At 31.2% G+C, this 18,232-nt stretch overlaps 2 protein-coding genes across 2 annotated transcripts in view; one reads left to right on the top strand and one right to left on the bottom strand.

Moving 5' to 3' along the window:
* Positions 1-1,472: 1,472 nt before the first annotated feature.
* LOC111705644 (uncharacterized) lies at positions 1,473-6,652 on the bottom strand. Its single transcript, XM_023478259.1, has 6 exons — positions 6,611-6,652; positions 6,456-6,530; positions 5,686-5,763; positions 5,268-5,323; positions 4,016-4,079; positions 1,473-2,707 (listed from the first exon to the last, which is right to left on the bottom strand). The coding sequence occupies exons 1-6, from the start codon at positions 6,617-6,619 to the stop codon at positions 2,579-2,581; spliced, it is 411 nt and encodes a 136-aa protein (XP_023334027.1). The 5' UTR covers positions 6,620-6,652; the 3' UTR covers positions 1,473-2,578.
* Positions 6,653-8,372: 1,720 nt separating this feature from the next.
* The window catches only part of LOC111705638 (uncharacterized), a 22,575-nt gene continuing 12,715 nt past the window's right edge, over positions 8,373-18,232 (top strand). The window contains exon 1 of the mRNA XM_023478253.1: positions 8,373-8,449. Coding sequence (XP_023334021.1) covers positions 8,388-8,449 — 62 coding nt within the window. The 5' untranslated portion in view covers positions 8,373-8,387. The remainder of the gene's footprint in view (positions 8,450-18,232) is intronic.

The following is an 18,232-nucleotide window of genomic DNA, read 5'->3' as shown; positions in this document are numbered from 1 at the left end:
ATACTTTAAATTATATATTTTAAATTTATGGTTAAAAGAATAAGATTAGATAATATATAATTTTGTGAGAGCGGGGGGAGGTTTTGAACGTATTCTTCCATTTACTGTATTAGATACAGGGTGTCCCACGAAACATGACAGTTAATGAATAGTTTTGAACGTATTCTTCCATTTACTATATTAAATACAGAGTGTCCCACGAAACACAGTTGATGAATAATTCATCTTCCATATACTGTATAAGGTTAAAGCCTTTTTGCAGTTTATTTCCTAAAACAAATCTTTTGCTCAAATCTATTTTACTTTGAAATCAATTTTTCATTGATATTAATTGCCACATAAAATGTTTTTTTAATCATTATTATTGATATTTATTTTCACAAACAAATATAATTTCATATAATTTGGTGTATAGATACTATAAAAAACGAAACGAATTTTTTGAATAAGTCAATTCAAAGAAATAAGAATTCTAAATGTTCATTCTAACTGCGTTTCTAATAGACATAACATCAACCATTAGCCAATTCTTGCATCCCCCATTCTCTTTAGTATCAATTAACTAGCAAACTGTGTCATGTTTTGTGGAGCACCCTGTCCAGGAAAATCGTTGAATAAAATGTCGTCATTGGTCTTACTTTAAATTAAGAAACGTCCCCAAAAAGAAGCTTGTAATCAGTAATTATTACAATTGTTGCAATAAAGTTATATATTTTTAATGTTCAGAAATCAGAACTTTTGTTGTACACAATATCTTATAGAATAAATTTAAACTTTTTAATATGCGTCAAATAATGTTCGTTTTCAGTAGGTTTCTTGGATGCTTTCAGGCAATCATACTTTATTCACAGTGCAGTGGAGATCCCCTAATAATGGAATAACTGTCGTCTTCTGTCTTGTTCTTTCAAAAGAAACTCTGTCCCGAGTAGTTTTCTTACAAACACACAATGAACGACAAGATCAAGGTTATAATGCAAGGAGGTGTAAACATCTTTTGTACTGCAGTGTACTGTCTCTGGGCGGTAATGTAAACACAGACGGATGTCAAAGCCTGACATGGGATCCATCTTTCACATAAAAATCAATGAAATATTCTGGTCATAGGAAACTATTATGTGAATTATCAAAATTTTCAAAATTCAATGCTTTACCCTCCTCGGATACTAAACGGACACTAATGCATCTATTTTTGTTTACAAAGTCCGCCCAGAGAAAACTGGTTTCAATATTGTTTCCAAACAATATTGTGCATTGTTTGGTCGACAAGATGAAGCCTCTCACTGTGTGCGGAATAATTATCTATCTGGCAAATAAAAATATAAACCAAAAAAAATTGTGTCTGTCACAAACTCTGATCTTCTCTGAGAAAAAAATCAAAGTAAAAAATATGAAAAGCTATGAAAAAAGCGTGTAAATAATACCCGTAATTGTTTTCGTCAAATTTTCTCTCAAATCACTCACAATTAAGTAGATTAACACTTTATGCACGTATATTAAAATAATTTTGTACATAATTGAGTTTTGATTTTCATTACAATATTAAAGTAGTATAATAAATCAAAGATTACATAAAGTAGTACACTGGTCATAATATAGTTAAATACATACAATCTATATCATTTTTTAATTTACTGTTTGAAGGGCATGTAAATCTTTCATTTAATTTTCACATGAAATTTTATATCAACGGTACCTTTAAGATAAAAAAGTAAAAATGCCTCGCATACAGGTCATAATTCAATATTTGGCATTTTCTTATACATTTGAAGAATAAGAAGTTAAACTCTTCCAAATATTGTGGAAAAGAATAGTCAAAATAATTATTGACTAATTGAACAATTTTGAATAATGAAGAAAAAAGTAAAGTTATATTAGATGTTTCAGAACAATTCAGTAGAACAGGAAAGTAGGACGGAAAGAAAGAAAGGATGTGTACGACTGGAACTGGATTATGAGGACGGAGAAGAAAGGAAGAATTCTGAAGATTAGAACAGGATACAAGATGAATGGAAGAATTATGAAGATTAGAACAGTATACGTAGGACGGAGAAGAAAGGAAGAATTATGAAGATTATAACAGGATACGTAGGACGGAGAAGAAAGGAAGAATTATGAAGATTAGAACAGGATACGTAGGACAGAGAAGAAAGGAAGAATTATGAGGATTAGAACAGGATGCGTAGGACGGAGAAGAAAGGAATAATTATGAGGATTAGAAAGGATACGTAGGACGGAGAAGAAAGGAAGAATTATGAAGATTAGAACAGGATACGTAGGACGGAGAAGAAAGGAAGAATAATGAGGATTAGAACAGGATACATAGGACGGAGAAGAAAGGAAGAATTATGAGGATTAGAACAGGATACGTAGGAAGAAGAAGAAAGGAAGAATTATGAGGATTAGAACAGGATACGTAGGACGGAGAAGAAAGGAAGAATTATGAGGATTAGAACAGGATACGTAGGACGGAGAAGAAAGGAATAATTATGAGGATTAGAACAGGATGCGTAGGACGGAGAAGAAAGGAATAATTATGAGGATTAGAACAGGATGCGTAGGACGGAGAAGAAAAGAAGAATTATGAGGATTTGAACAGGTTGCGTAGGACAGAGAAGAAAGGAAGAATGAAGAGCAAAAGAACAGGGCGGAGAAAATTTCCATTATTACACCCATTCATCCCACAGGTATAGATACAGCTACGGTACTCCTGAAAATATTGTAAAATATTGTTAAATTAATATTAAAATCAGAAGGGTCACTGTTTTAAAGGGACTGTAAACGTAATTTCAAGTCGTTCTTCGTGTATAGTTTAATTTCCGATTTACATTGGTACACTTTAAAGCTTTTCTAATAAAAAAATGAGGGATATTCATAATCTTCTCTTTTAAAGTTAGTTATTTTCAAGTGGGGGTTCTCTATAAAAGGAATTGCGCACAATTTCAAGCTAAAATATCGATGATTTCCCCAACATAATGCCGATATCTATTTTTAACTTAAAGGGAGTGACCGGCAATGTATGGTAGTTGAACTAAGAAACTTTTTTAGGAATCATTTGAAACATACTAGACGTTTTTACGGAACATATTTCTTCGGCAAGAGCGCAAATTCAAGGATTGTATATGCTTGAGGGGCGATTTTGAGAATCGGGTCTATAAAAATTATTCAAAAACGACAATGAAAAATTATAAAAAAATTACAGTCCCTTAATGTCAATAATATTTATATTATATTATGTTTACAGTCCCTTAATGGCAATAATATTTATATTATATCATGTTTACAGCCCCTTAATGGCAATAATATTTATATTATATTATGTTTTATACAGTTCCTCAATGACAATAATATTTATATTATATTATGTTTACAGTCCCTTAATGGCAATAATATTTATATTATATTATATTTACAATCCCTTAACGTCAATAATAATTATATTATATTATGTTTACAATCCCTTAATGGCAATAATATTTATATTATATTATGTTTACAGTCCCTTAATGGCAATAATAATTATATTATATTATGTTTACAGTCCCTTAATGGCAATAATAATTATATTATATTATGTTTACAATCCCTTATTGGCAATAATATTTATATTATACAGGGTGTCCCAAAAAACATGGGAATTCAGTGACGAATTCGTTATCGTCTTTTTTTATAATTCTTTGATTTAGTATAGTGATACCAACTGAGAAAGCTTTAATCTGTAAGAGTTTCGTCTGCTATGTTTAAAAGGAGCTAGCAAATATACAATATTTGTTTAGGCTGTACTATCAGACATATTATAAAGGAATGCTCTATAATTTAGTTTTGAAAAACTTTTAACATAAAAACAATTTCACTCAGCTTCTTTTTAACCTCCTACTGGCTTGGATGTCTTTCCAAGATAGAAAAAGGACACTATTTTAAAGGGTGGTGTTGCAATTCTTGTTTTAACTCTTTAAATGGAGTAATCACGTGAAATTGCGCCAAAAGTCCCTTTAAGATCAAAATAAAATGTGTCAACCTGAATATCTCCTGGTCGCTGAATATATTCACAATAATTCCCCCAATCACGTGATGAACAAAATCTAGAAGAAAAAAATAAAGAAATCTATTTAACATGTACATTTTATATTTGTAAAATGCATTGTAAACTATATAATTATACACTACAATTCGTTTAAAATGTTTTTAAATGTATCAATTAAAAAGACGATATCAAAATCGCCACTGAATTACCATGGTTATTAAGACACCCTGTATCAAACAAGCTATTAATCCAGGCTCTAAATACCACACAAGGACACAAGCGTAGCTATCAAATAAGCTATTACTTATCGATCCCAAATTAAAGAGGACGGTCTTAAACCTGTTTATAAAAACAGGGAACGTTTACTCTCTCGTTGTAAACGGTACAGAGTCTCTATATCAACTAAGGTATATTTCTTCAGTTTAGATTAGAATTCGGTCCTTAACAGCATAATTACAAGTTATGCGCTGTTATATATAACGTAGTTTAAACATTCACAATATGGGTATATATATATATATATAACGTACATTGAACGGGTTAATCGCATTACATGATTTATGTATTTACTAATGGGCACATTTAGCTATATGAACGAAAAACAAGGTAATTTACTATGGGCCTCTATATTTGCTACATACATACTGTTAAAAATATGTTACTTATGTTATAAAATAAACTGTGTCATTAAAAATCTTGTTCCTAATTGTTATAAAATGTAATGTGTACAGTGAAAAGAACTGGTAAGTACATGTTATAAAATGTACTGTATAAAATGTACTGTATAAAATGTGTGTAAAATTTGTACTAAACGTATTAAGTGAACTTCATGTGCACTTTCTAAAAGTGTATACTTAATGTTAAAACAAAGTTTTACTAAATACAATAAAAAAATTTGTAATACGTGTGGTAAAATGTACTGTATTAGTGTATACTGTGTAAAATGTGTACAAATGTAAATTGAACATCGAGGTGTATTAAATAAACTGTTAAGTGTAAAAGTTTTACACCAAAATAGTGTTTTTCAATGTAAATAAATTTTCAAACCTTGGCAAATGTAAAATATAATTTGTTAATTACTGAAGAATATTTAGAAAAAAGGGCTAAGAAAACATTCATAAAATCGACAAAATACAAAATAATTATGCTTTTAGTTTGAAACCTCGCCAAACTGCTATAGAGTGCAAAGCAAATTTCAAAAAATAGTTTAAAGTTTTATTTTTAAAAAAAATTTATTTGGTTTCACCTTTTTGTTCCGAGTTTTCCGTCAAATACTCCGGTCATCTTCACACAGTAACCAGCCTTTAACATCAGTATTTTTATATTCATGTTTAACATAATAGAAAACTAACTTTTATAAATCCATTAATTTCTTATTACTTTCTGAACCATAACTTTATAATTTTTCTCATGTAATGGTCTTTAATTTTATAAATAATAAAGAGAAAAATATGGATTTCTCATTCATTCTTAATCAGACTAAGCTTCTAAGGTTACCGTTGTGAATCGGAAATGCAACTGTATCAATTGAGGGTCACATAAATTACGTGTACAGTCCCTTTAATTACCTAAAATACATGGCTACAGTCCCTTTAATTACCTCAAATACATGACTACAGTCCCATTAATTACCTCAAATACATGACTACAGTCCTTTTAATTACCTCAAATACATGACTACAATCTGTCAGATATTGTGAAGCAACTTCATTCACTTCCCAGAATTCCGAGCAAGGGAAATCCTGAACATGAGAAATTAGAAGAATAAAAAAGTAGAAAATTATAAAACAAAAGTAAGGTTTAGAAATTAGAAAAAAAAACACAATTAAATATATAAAAGAAGAATTGGAAATAAAATGAGAACATCAGAAGTTAACTGAGTTCTTGCCACAAACTATTGTTTTTAAATCTATATATCTTTGCAACCTGATGATGTAGACCTCTGATATTTCAAACTAGGAATTATCTTTGATGAAATGATCAAAGTTTGAAATAATTAAAGTTTACTTCATGAAGTTGAAAAGATTAGGATTAGAAAATTAAAGTTTTGACACTTAGTTCCTTTTAAAAGTACAAATATAAAAGATAGAAAGGAATTGAGTAGTTGCCACAAACTCAACTTTTCTAAACCCATTATCTTTGCAACCAGATGGTGTAGACTTTTGATATTTCAAACTTAGATTATTTGATCCAACAGAATTTATAGTTAGAAATATCTAAGGTCTACGACATTGGGTTTCAAAGATATAGGGATTAGGAAATCAGCCATTGTGGCAAAGACTCATGATTCGTTAGAAAATTAAATGAAGGAATAAGGAAATTTGAATTGATTAAATTTATGATTTGAAAAAAAATCTTTTAGAGTATTAAGAGAACTCTAAAAAAATTCCAAACTGTAAAACGTACGTTTTAATTTTTTTGTTTTATAACTTACATCTGCTGAATTACATTCAAAACAATGAATTGACAGTCCAAAGGGTAGACTCATACACAATACTAGAAGCACAGCCTAAAATGATAATGATAATAATAATAATAGTAATTATTTAAAAGTGAAATTAATAAAAATATTTTTATTAGAACACAAACCTGCAGCATTTTTATAATTTTCTTGTGTCAAATTATCTATTTTTTAGATCATAATAATAATATATCTGAAAATGAAGAATAAAAGTAAAAATATTTTCAGTTTCATATTTTGGCGAAATGACAGTGCTTTATGCTATGTTATTTCTAATTGACAGATTTGTCAACTTTTGTTAACCGATATCCGAATATTCTATTAATCTTGACCGGCCAAATATTGCCTGAAAGGGAGTGTTCGCGTAAAATGAAAAGGGGTATAGGCTTACGGCGAAAAATTATCGTTGGTAATTGTTACTAATCTTACTTACTTACTTACTTACTATCTGTTGCGTCTATAAGAAGAAAATTGTTAATTCATCTGACTGTAGCCACATTTCTATTGCAGGAAAGTGTATGGAAATTACCAAAATATAAAACTATTAAAAACAAGACATCATCCCCCACATCATTGAATGAAGGTTTCGAGGATACCATTTAGAGTCAGGCATTGTCATCATTTCATGAAGGATTATTTGAAAGTATGCTTACAGTTTCTATAAATCATAACTTACGTTTTAAGTCGTCTTCCTATTTCACAGTTTATGGGTCCTACTGAAATATAATTCGATATCAGCGTTTACCTCATTCATTTTTTGCGAACACTCCCTTTAAAAAGCTATAAAAAGAATTGTACAGGGGAATGTTTAGATGAAGAGAAACCAGAGGACTAAACCCACTTCCCATGTATTTAACGCCACAGAATGGATAGAAATAAATAAGAGAACTGAACGCCATAGAACGGAGATAAAAAGAGAACAAAACTACGCCACAGAACAAAAATGATGCAACCTTACAGTATTGGTCAAGAACAGAAAAAAACTTTCCCAGTAATTATGTTTACAAGTCAATTGTTCTAATTTTGAAACCTATACGGTCTCCAATGAAACCCTGGAGGGTGTCCGATGAGATATCTGGGTCTCCAGGGACGCTCTTGGGGTCTCAAATGAAGATGATTTCTTCCAAGACTCCCTAAATCTGCATAATGCTGACACCTGAGGATTTTCTGAACCCCCATTCAATGTTTAATTAGAACTTGTAAAATGCACAACTCTACAGTTCTTCAACATAGATAAATAACTGGAGAATGGGCAAAAACATAAATAAAACGAAAGAAAAAATTAGATAAATTCCTTGAAAGAATTAAACATTTCAATTGTGAACCACGTTATAGTATACACATCTTGAAACAGAAAAGCAAGAAAATATATAAAATAACTTTAAAATATAATTTGTTAACAAAAATGATGGTTCCCTTTGGCAGAAATAAATACGTCCCACTTCTACCCAGCTACAGACTTTATGTGCTATATACCATGGCCACCATAACCAAGCTATTTTCAGTGGTCACCTCCCCCCCCCCTCCCCACTTCTACCCAGCTACAGACTTTATGTGCTATATACCATGGTCACCATAACCAAGCTATTTTCAGTGGTCCCCTCCCCCCCCCCTCCCCACTTCTACCCAGCTACAGACTTTATGTGCTATATACCATGGCCACCATAACCAAGCTATTTTCAGTGGTCGCCTCCCCCCCCCTCTTCCCCACTTCTACCTGACTACAGACTGATCACTGATCAGTGATAAGCTGAGATTTGTACTTTATCATTATCATTATCGTAATTGTGTATATCTTGATAATAAGTTATCCTTGGACTAAATTTATATAATAGCGAAAAGAAGCTGAACCAGGTAAACCTAGTTAAACTACTCCTTTTCAGATTGAACTGGTGCAGAAGTGCAATGATTGAACTACTTCTGTGCGGTTCAGCCATCTCTAGCTATTCATTAAATCTGATCCCAGGGTAACTGATTTGTTTTAATCGGATTAAAGTTAATTTGAGAGATAAGATTCATAGTTGAACTGAATAACAATTAAAAGTTATATATCGTGGCCACCCTGCCGACGGCGGCTGGGAATGCCAAAGGCCCAATAAATAAGTGAATAAATGTTTTTTCTGTAATCTGAACCCTAGATAATGGACTTATTTGTCAACAGTAATAAGAAAACCTATAGAAACTAAAGGGACAGTCAGCAATAAAACCTGTAGAAACTAAAGGGACAGTCAGCAATAAAACCTGTAGAAACTAAAGGGACAGTCAGCAATAAAACCTGTAGAAACTAAAGAGACTGTCAGCAATAAAACCTGTATAAACTAAAGGAACTGTCAGCAATAAAACCTCTAGAAACTAAAGAGAATGTCAACAATAAAACCCTTTAGAAACTAAAGAAACTGTCAGCAATAAAACTTGTAGAAACTAAAGGACTGTCAGCAACAACAGTATATAGAAACTAAATAAATGTAAGCAACAAATTTTATAAAAACTAGATAAATTGTAGCAATAAAATCTTTAGAAACTAAATGACGTTTAGCAACAACATTATATAAACTCAAGAAACTGTCAGCAATAAACACATTGAAATTAAAAAAGCTGTTTTTAAAGTATAAACATGAAGCCGGAAATGAAGGCTCAATGATCATTAAACGATCGTAAAATGTTCTTTCTATTTAGAAAATGGATGGTTCCAGTTTTGGTTATTATTTAAGGAATATTACTTAAGACAAACTTCGTTACATCTCCGTAAATGTTTCTGAAAAAAAATAAACACTAGGCACACGTTTTGTAAATCCCAGGACTAAAGAGCTTTCTAAGCATTATTTCAAAAATTAAATTGCTTGATTATCCAAGCCTAAAATCAATAACTTGGTAAATACAAAATATGTCACTAAATATTACATGTCTTTAACTAGCTCACTATGTAAGATAAGAATTTTTTTTAGATTAAATCTCTTTTCTTAGAACAATTAAGATTTAAGGAGAGGGATTGAATGTTTAAGATCGAAGGCACACAAAGCTAAATGTTGTAAACACCTGGTTCGTATATACATGGATTAAACTCAAACTAAATATTGGTTAAGTGTACACTTTAAACAGGTACCTGGCAGGTATACAGGATAGATAGATAGGATAGGTAGATAGATAGATAGATATAAAGATAGATAGATAAATGAATAAAAAGATAGATATATAGATAGATAGATAGATAGATAGATGGATAGATGGATAGATAGATAGATAGATAGATAGATAGATAAATGTATAGATGGATGGATAGATAGATAGATAGATAGATAGATAGATAAATATTGGAAGTACTTGCGAATTGCAGTTTTGAACCAATTTTTGGCGCGAAACCGTTAATAGTTTACTTGTATTTTGTTGTTATATTCAAGGTAAAATTATGTTGTTCATCCTGATTTCTCGTTTTGGTTTATGACTGGTGTATCATGTGATATAGAGGTATAGCAATTACTGACGTGCATTTTATGTCTTTACACTGCACAACTGCTATGTCTTATGTCTTTTTGAGTCTAAAAGTACATATTCCACAGTTTTCTGGTTCTCACTGTAATTGGACAATTAAGTGTTTTTATTTAATTATCGGCTGATTTAAGGGTTTCTCTCAGTTCAACCATATTTTGATATTCCGTTAATTTTCTTGAAAACTTTAGAAAAACATTTTAAAATATTTAATCTTGTGCAGCGTTTTAGGAGCAAAGATATTTTCGATCTAAAACTCATTTGTCTTCTGTCAGATTAATCCATATAATTAAGTCAAAAGCATTAAAGTTTTTGAAATTTAATTCCAATAAATAATTACACTGGAGAAATGTCAAAAATCGGCTAAAATCCTAGTATTGTGGAGACCCGTATGATATCGTCTTCCAGTCCGGAAGCTCAACTAACCAAACCAAATATATCTGATAGTACATTAAATCCATGTTGTAACTTAGACTTCGATATATTTCTCAGTTCGTTTATTTAGCTTCTTTATTTCTCACTACAATATATTTTATTCATCATTTATATTTGTCTAAAGCAAAATTACATTAAACAATATAAAAGTTTACAATTTAATACTAATACTCCATTCTCTGGATATCACAATTTATGATTGACAGGGTTTGCCAAAAAAACATGTGCCAAACAAGACTTTTAGCATGAGTATAGTTTAGTTATTCAACGGTGGTTTTCAAAGGTGGTTTTCAAAGGTGGTTTTCAGAAGTGACGTCTCTTGGTCCCAACCTAGTGTTTTTCTTTTTCTAAAAATGTGGTGTGCAAGGCTTGATAGATTTTCGCACATTGCTTTGAAACTAACAATGGGTTTGCAGAACAATTCTGCAGTTGTTTTAGATTTGCTTCATTTGATGGTAAGATATAACCTCTTGAGCCGAATAGCGATATATCTAATAAAATTGGTGTTTCCTCTAAATATCTTTTTTGATGTAGTGCAACCTTGCAGCCATTAAAAATACGGTTTTAGTTTCTTGTCTTCTACCCGTAAATTCAGCGTCTGCCTGTAAACTGTAAAACAGTTTACAGAGATCTGATGCAGATTTGCCCCATTTGAAGAAGGTTAGTCTGTGTTGGCAGGGTGTCCAAACAGTAGTTGAGTATATATTTCAGCGTGCCTCTCTTTAGATTGAACATGTAAGATTTCCAGATCATGTCAGATGTTTCAAGCATTGCCAGGCAGAGCAAATGTCCTTGTTTTTAAGTGTTTCTGTATGTTCTCTCCAGAAAGTTTCGTTTTCAAAAGATACTTTTTCACTGACAGTTGTTTTCATTTTTTTATAGCATTGATGTTTGGAAGCTTGGTCTTCCCACTCAGGCATTTCTGCTTGACCATAGTTCTCTAANTTTGAAATGTTTTTCCTTGCATGTAATTTACAAATAGTTTGGAAAACCCGCAGAATAACAAAAATCTGAGGTATTATTGTTATTGGTTATTTCTGTTATGCCACTGAGAACACTATACTTCATAATCTAGATGTATATTTTGCATGTACGTCGGGGTGTTTGTATCCAATAAACGTTAAAACGGTTAAGTCGATCGGACCCAAATTTGTTGTGCCAACTCAGGGAAAATTTAAGAATGGTCATTGATCATAACTATGAAATATTTCTCATAAAAAAAATACAAATCTATATTATTCAAAATGTGCACTTAAGTACTTACGCACATTTATTGATTGACTTAAGCACATTAATAACCTGAGTGCGAATTTATTTCAATTGAGTGCCGACTTAAATCTTGAAAAATTGAATACGATTTTAAGTGGAACCGACCATATTAGAGCCGCGGCTTGAATTTAAGCCACGGCACAAATTCTTTAAATTTGGCCTCCGATTAACAATAAGGGTACAAGGGTACCGTTAAGAATCGGGCATCTCTCAAAAGAGTTCATTAAACTCTATCCCTTAAAGCATGAAACATTCTGTTGAAAGAAATCCTCGTGAAATTCAATGTTAAGGTCTGTCAGTTTTTTCCTGTAACTTTATTCTTGCGTAAAGTGTATCTTTCCTGCTTTAGCAAATGTTTAGATATTTTCATGTTTTGGGTGTAAGCTTGCAATGTCTCCGCAAATATCAACTTTGTCACTTTTTAAACTGAGTTTATTTGTATTCTCTAGACTACTATGAAATATTTCATCAAATTTCAAGACTGGGTCGACTTAAAAGTACTTTATGACCTTTGATTCTACCTCGCTAACTTGTACTTTTTTGTAGCTCTGAACATGTACATTTTAAACTATGCAGCACTTGTTTTTAGGTTATAATTTTAAGATGCAAAACACTGTGAATACCAAAAAAATACATTTTACATATAGATAATATAAGATTTACTTACACAACTTTTAAAATATAGCTTTATGCCTATTTTCATCACAGCTGGTCTCTCAAAATTGGAGTTGCGTGTTTACTTCAGGGACAAAGAAGGAAATTGTCAAAATTTATCATGGTGAAAAAGGAGAATATCCTTTTCGTGGCAACTATTAAAATTTGAAGGTTATATCGTTGTGAATATGTCATTTGTTAAAATGTTGTCTAAAAGTCACTTAAATCCTTTAAAGTCCTGGAAGAATGTTCGGAACTTAGGAAAATGAATAATTAATTAATCCAATTTTAAAACTAAAAAACCGCGATTTCCTCTTGAACTTGATTCTAACAAACATCCAACTCGTTAGAATTGAAGAAAATATTCCCTTTAAATCCTTTATAGTTCTGGATAAGGATGTGTCCACAAGAATGTTAGGATTGCAGGAATGAGGAGGATGTGGGGGGGGGACAATAGAAACTATTTACTATAAGTTTATATAGTTACGTGAGCCGGACACTATTTTAGTTTTGCACTAAAACTAACATGTGACGTATTCAAGTATTTCAGAATAGTAGACTGCCCACTGTTTTAAAGGATACTTTCTGCGTAACTTTGATTTTTCAATTATTTTAAAGGGACTATTAAGAAAAAAAAAGAAAGGGGTATAGACTGAAACCTTAGAATCTTAGGAGTTGAACGATACCTATAATACATCTATCTGATGTTCCTGTCTCGAGAAATTGACAAAAACTGTGTCAAATTTTACCAAAACGTATATATGTAAGATATACGTCCGTATGACGTGACCAGAACTCCCTCGGCAGTGCAATATATTGGTCGTGTGATACAGACGGAGACATGTGACGATACAATAATACTGCACTGCCATTGGTTGGAGTTCTGGCGACATGTTCCGTATGCATAAATAATATTAGTAATTATATCTATTAAAAATGAAAAATTATTAAATTTTAATAAAAATAGGAGAAAACTTGAGTTTCTCAGGCTCCTCTGGGATAGATCGTTGTTTTTAGATTAGTTGCGTATTTCTTGAATATGATCTGTTTAATACTACGAATCTTATTATACAAATCTTAAATATATATGTTTTTTTGGCCTGATTTTGACACAGTTTTATATGAAATTTTTCGAGACAGAAACTTCAGAAAGAACTCTTATATGTCTCAAATGACTTCTGAGATTCTCAGGTTTCAGCCTATAACCCCTTAAATTTTTCCTTTACAGTCCCTTTTAGAAACTATTCTAAACTCGCAATCTATACTTTTTTCCCTATTTTCAATATTAAAAATGTTTAAACTTCATAGTATTAAGACTCGCAAGCTCTACACTTACTTAAGACAAAATCACCGTAACATCTAGCTATTAAAGAATCATAGAGCTGGATTGATGGTAATATAAAACCATACTTTGAATATCAATACGGTGTAGCAATTTCAGACTTTAAATGTAATTTTAAATTGTGATAATTTTTTTAAAAATATAAGATGTTCATCTTTTCTTCAGAAAAACGTCTAGCTTTAAAAGGAACTATCGAGCGATGTAAAATCAAGAGTTGATCGATTCTAACCATTAATAGTGTTACCATTATCTGAATAACAATGAGAAAAAATGAAGAATTATTTCAAATTTCGTCGCCTGTCCCTGTAATTCACGATTTTATTCTTTATTCTTGCCTAAGAATAGTTTTTGTCATACTTTGAATATCAATACGGTGTAGCAATTTCAGACTTTAAATGTAATCATAAATTGTGATAAATTGTTTTTCAAATATAAGATGAAGAGATGTTAAATAATATGTTCATCCTTTCTTTAAAAAATCTTCTAGCTTTAAAAGAAATTGTCTCGTGACGTAAAATCAAGAGTTGGCCGATTCTACCCATTACCCGTGTTACCATAATCTGAGTAACAATGAGAAAAAATGAAGACTTATTTCAAATTTCGTCGCCTGTCCCTGTAATTCACGATTTTATTCTTTATTCTTGCCTAAGAATAGTTTTTGTGCCCTGTCTCCTATAATTGATTCCATTCTAGAATGAAAAAATTCTTTAAATTCTTTCTCCGCAACAGTTAGGATCTGAAATTAGTCTAGCAAAGAAAAAACAAGCTAAAAAAGGGGAGGGGAAAGATTAGATTATAGACTTCTATAGATAAAAAAAATACCAAAGAACAATGTGTTGTTTGAAAGATATTTTTCATACTTATTTGTAAGTTTTTTTGCAATCAAAATGTTTCCTTTTTTAAATTATCCTAAACCGTCCATGAGCATTTAAACACACCTGGACTTTTTTGGGGCGCTTTGTGTCTCTTTATTAAGGAACAGTTCAAGCTTTTAATGCTTTTCCAGCCTTTATTTTTCTTCCATCATTCAGCCATATTGACTACAAAAAGGCAGACAAGCCAATTAACCTTCAAGTCAAATAAATTCATAAAAATTATATCTATCGTTTGTGACTGTTAGTAAAATTGCGAAAGCGACGAAAAACAAAATAAAAAATATTTTAAATTTTCCAAAAGTATACTCCTGCAGACGAGTACATTTTCTTGTGATGGAGTATAAAGTGTTAAACTTGTTTAGTTGAGCTTTCAAGTAAATATTTTGTGTGCAGGGTTATATTTTTCACCTCCCTCCCTCCCCCCCCCCACCCTAAAAACCCGGAAACTTTAAGAGTCAATGTTCAAAAACGGAAATAACATGGGGGGGGGGGGGTTACAAGGAAGACATTCACCCCTGAACTCAGATTAAAGGATTTGCAATGTCTGAAGCCAGACCTGACTATTGGCTTGAAATAGGATTTATTCAGATTTAGTAGATTCTTTTACTTTAAAGTAAAAACTAGAAAAGGGCCGACCGGAAGCAACAGAGATCCAGACAGCTTAGATAATTATGCTTTAAGTCCGGGTCAACTTTGAAGCGTCACAACCCACTTGGCCTTACTTGTTAGTATTTAAAGCTTTTGAGCTAGTTTTTTAATAAAAAAAAATTAATTTAAACTTATCACGTTTAACGATAAAGATGTTTCCCAAATGATTTTTCAAAAAATGACAAACTCCATTTTTTTTTGCAATGTCAAATATGCAAAATAATTGCAAATACTTCAAAGATTAGGTGCATGATCAAGAAAAGCTAAACATGTGCAAATTTACCATAAAGAGTGTACAGAAGAAAAAAAAGATTTTTAAAATCTGCTTTTTCAGGTCGATCTGAAACCATCGAAACTGAATTAACTTGGCCCAATAAATAAATTTATTTTAGCAAAGAAAATTATACATTCATGAAGCTATAAAATAGGAGCTGAGGACACGATTTCTTTTAATTACAAGNATCGAGCTTACCTTTAACAGTTGTATAAAATGTTTTTATTTACTGAAGAACTTCCCAAATATCGAAGAAATTAAATGTTTACTATCTAAGCCACAGATAAGATTAAAACTTCTACAAACAATGTAATAGCACCCTTAATTATCTAAATTACCTTAATTACCTTAATTACCTTAATTAACTTAATTACCTTAATTACCTTAATTACCTTAATTACCTTAATAAATTTAATAAATTTAATTACCTTTATTACCTTATCTACCTTTATTACCTTAATTACCTTTATTACCTTAATTACCTTTATTACCTTTGTTACCTTAATTACCTTTTTTTTACCTTAATTACCTTTTTGTCGTGTTTGAGAAAAAAGGATTATCTCTATTTTCTAGGTTTAGAAGAATATATTCTCTTCAGAACCGTAATTATGATGGGGGTGGGGTAACTTGGTGCTTACTCATACTTTCCAATAAATCTATATATATATTTACAAAGTTGTTATCTCTGTTTGTCTGTCTCTTTGTTTGTTTGTTCGAACATAACTCAGGAACCCCAAGACAGTTTTTCCTCAGAGACTTTGATTGGGGAACGTCGGGAGTTTCCCCATTCAAATTTGAGGCAAAACGTTCTCCCTGTTCCTGAGTTATAATCGGACCACACTCCTCTGCCGCTTTAGCAGTTGTAAATTGGCGGTACAGTCCAAAGAAGGACCGCAAAGGTTGGCCTAGCTCGGATATTGAATGTACACCAGTGGGACATCCAAACATACAGAGATTACTTCTTTCTTTATATAGCTTCATCATTTCACCAATTATTAGACATATTATATTATTTATTTTATTTATTTCGTAAACATACATAATTTAAAAATTGGTACAATTGAACAGACAAAAAATCATGAGAGTAAATATCATAATAAATACAAATACAAGAATTTAATTTTAATATATTAGCTGTTAGGCCGTGCAAATAAAACTGATAATATCATGAAGCTCAGCTTGGTCAATGACAGCAAAAATAATGTTATTGGTTTTGGCAGAAATTACTTCATTTAAAAATGGAATCATCCATTTTTTCCACTGGTATTTCTAGAAATATCATTCAATTTTTTACAATATGTTTGTCAATAACATTCAAATTTTGTCTCCAATATTTTCAGATTTTTTTTGCACTTACTGGCTTTTGATAAAATTGTAAAAGATTTTTTAAATGTCTGATACATATTTTTTACGAGTTTTTTATTGAAGAAATGAATGAAACAAATCTTGGAATGAAATCATAATCAAAAATATAATATTTTCTTAATTTAATAAAATCCGTGTCATGTANAATTCAGTGATGGTGATGGACCAAACCTCTGTAGAGTAAAAAAGTAGATGTTAGTTCCACATTTATTGAAAATATATTTCGGTCTGGGTTGACCCTCGTCAGTTCTAACGATATAATAACCATCAAAATCGATAAAAAAAGAAATTTAAAATAATTGTAAAAAATCACAAGAAGATAAACAAACAAAAAAGATTATTCAAAATAAAAATTTGGGCTGTCAATCAAATGGACATAAGGGAAACGAACTCAGATTATGAGATGGAAAAAAGATAATTTGCAAAAATTCACTTTATCAATATAAGATGACAAATTTCGATTTTAATTTTGATTTAAAAATACTTCTCTTTAATTGACTGTATACTTGTAATTCGAAAAAAGATTGTTAAAAATTAAAACTTAAATAAAAAAGTCGTCTTCATCGTATTGCTATAATCCATGGAACAACTATAATCGCACCACCGTAGCTAACTAAGATAATGTAAACGTATTAAACGTTTTCCAACAACTCATGAAACTAGAGCTGGGACCTGGACAGAATGGGACACACCCCTAATCCTGATCGCTTGATCTGAATATCCAATGTGGACACTTTTAATTTTCCGCTTAATCCACTCTTTTTCTCCCTTTTTGGATATTCCTACCAGATTTCGAAAAAAGAGAGTTCTCTGCAGATCTGATTTAATGGAGCGTAGAATTTCAAATTTCCAGCCTCTTATTGGCTGTTCGGGATTCTGCACTCTTAAAGTAACATGATCCGAGCCGGTACAACATGTACTGTAAATGCATTCAGTCGTACCGACCAGTTTGGACCCAGCACGTTTTATGCAGTAAATGTATACATAGCAAGATCACACAATCATCGAGAGGGAATAAGGCACGTGCCGAGCGCTGAAGGACGATGGCTTAGATTTAAAAATTTCACCCTGATGAAATTTTGAACTTGAAATTATTAATTTAGTACATCAATGAAAAATTTACACTGTTAGTTTGAACTGAAACTTTAAATTTCAAGTCGTGTTTACATATTTGTTTAATTGTTCATACAGGGTGTCCCAAAAACATGGGAATTCAGTGACAAATTCGATATCGTCTTTGTTATGAATTAGCATTGTAATACCTAATTTCAAAAGCCATAATATTATTATGTCTGCTAGAGTTTATTTTATGAAAAGGGTAAAAGACTGTAAAGATGTGTCTATAATGTCTCCGCAAGATGAACAGTGAAGACGGACAAGTTTACTCTGTCTGTATACTGCA

This window comes from Eurytemora carolleeae, unplaced genomic scaffold, assembly GCF_000591075.1.
Source record: "Eurytemora carolleeae unplaced genomic scaffold, Eaff_2.0 scaffold664, whole genome shotgun sequence".
NCBI lineage: Eukaryota > Metazoa > Arthropoda > Copepoda > Calanoida > Temoridae > Eurytemora > Eurytemora carolleeae.
Note: the sequence above shows the minus strand (reverse complement) of the source record. Positions and strands in the feature narration are given on the sequence as shown.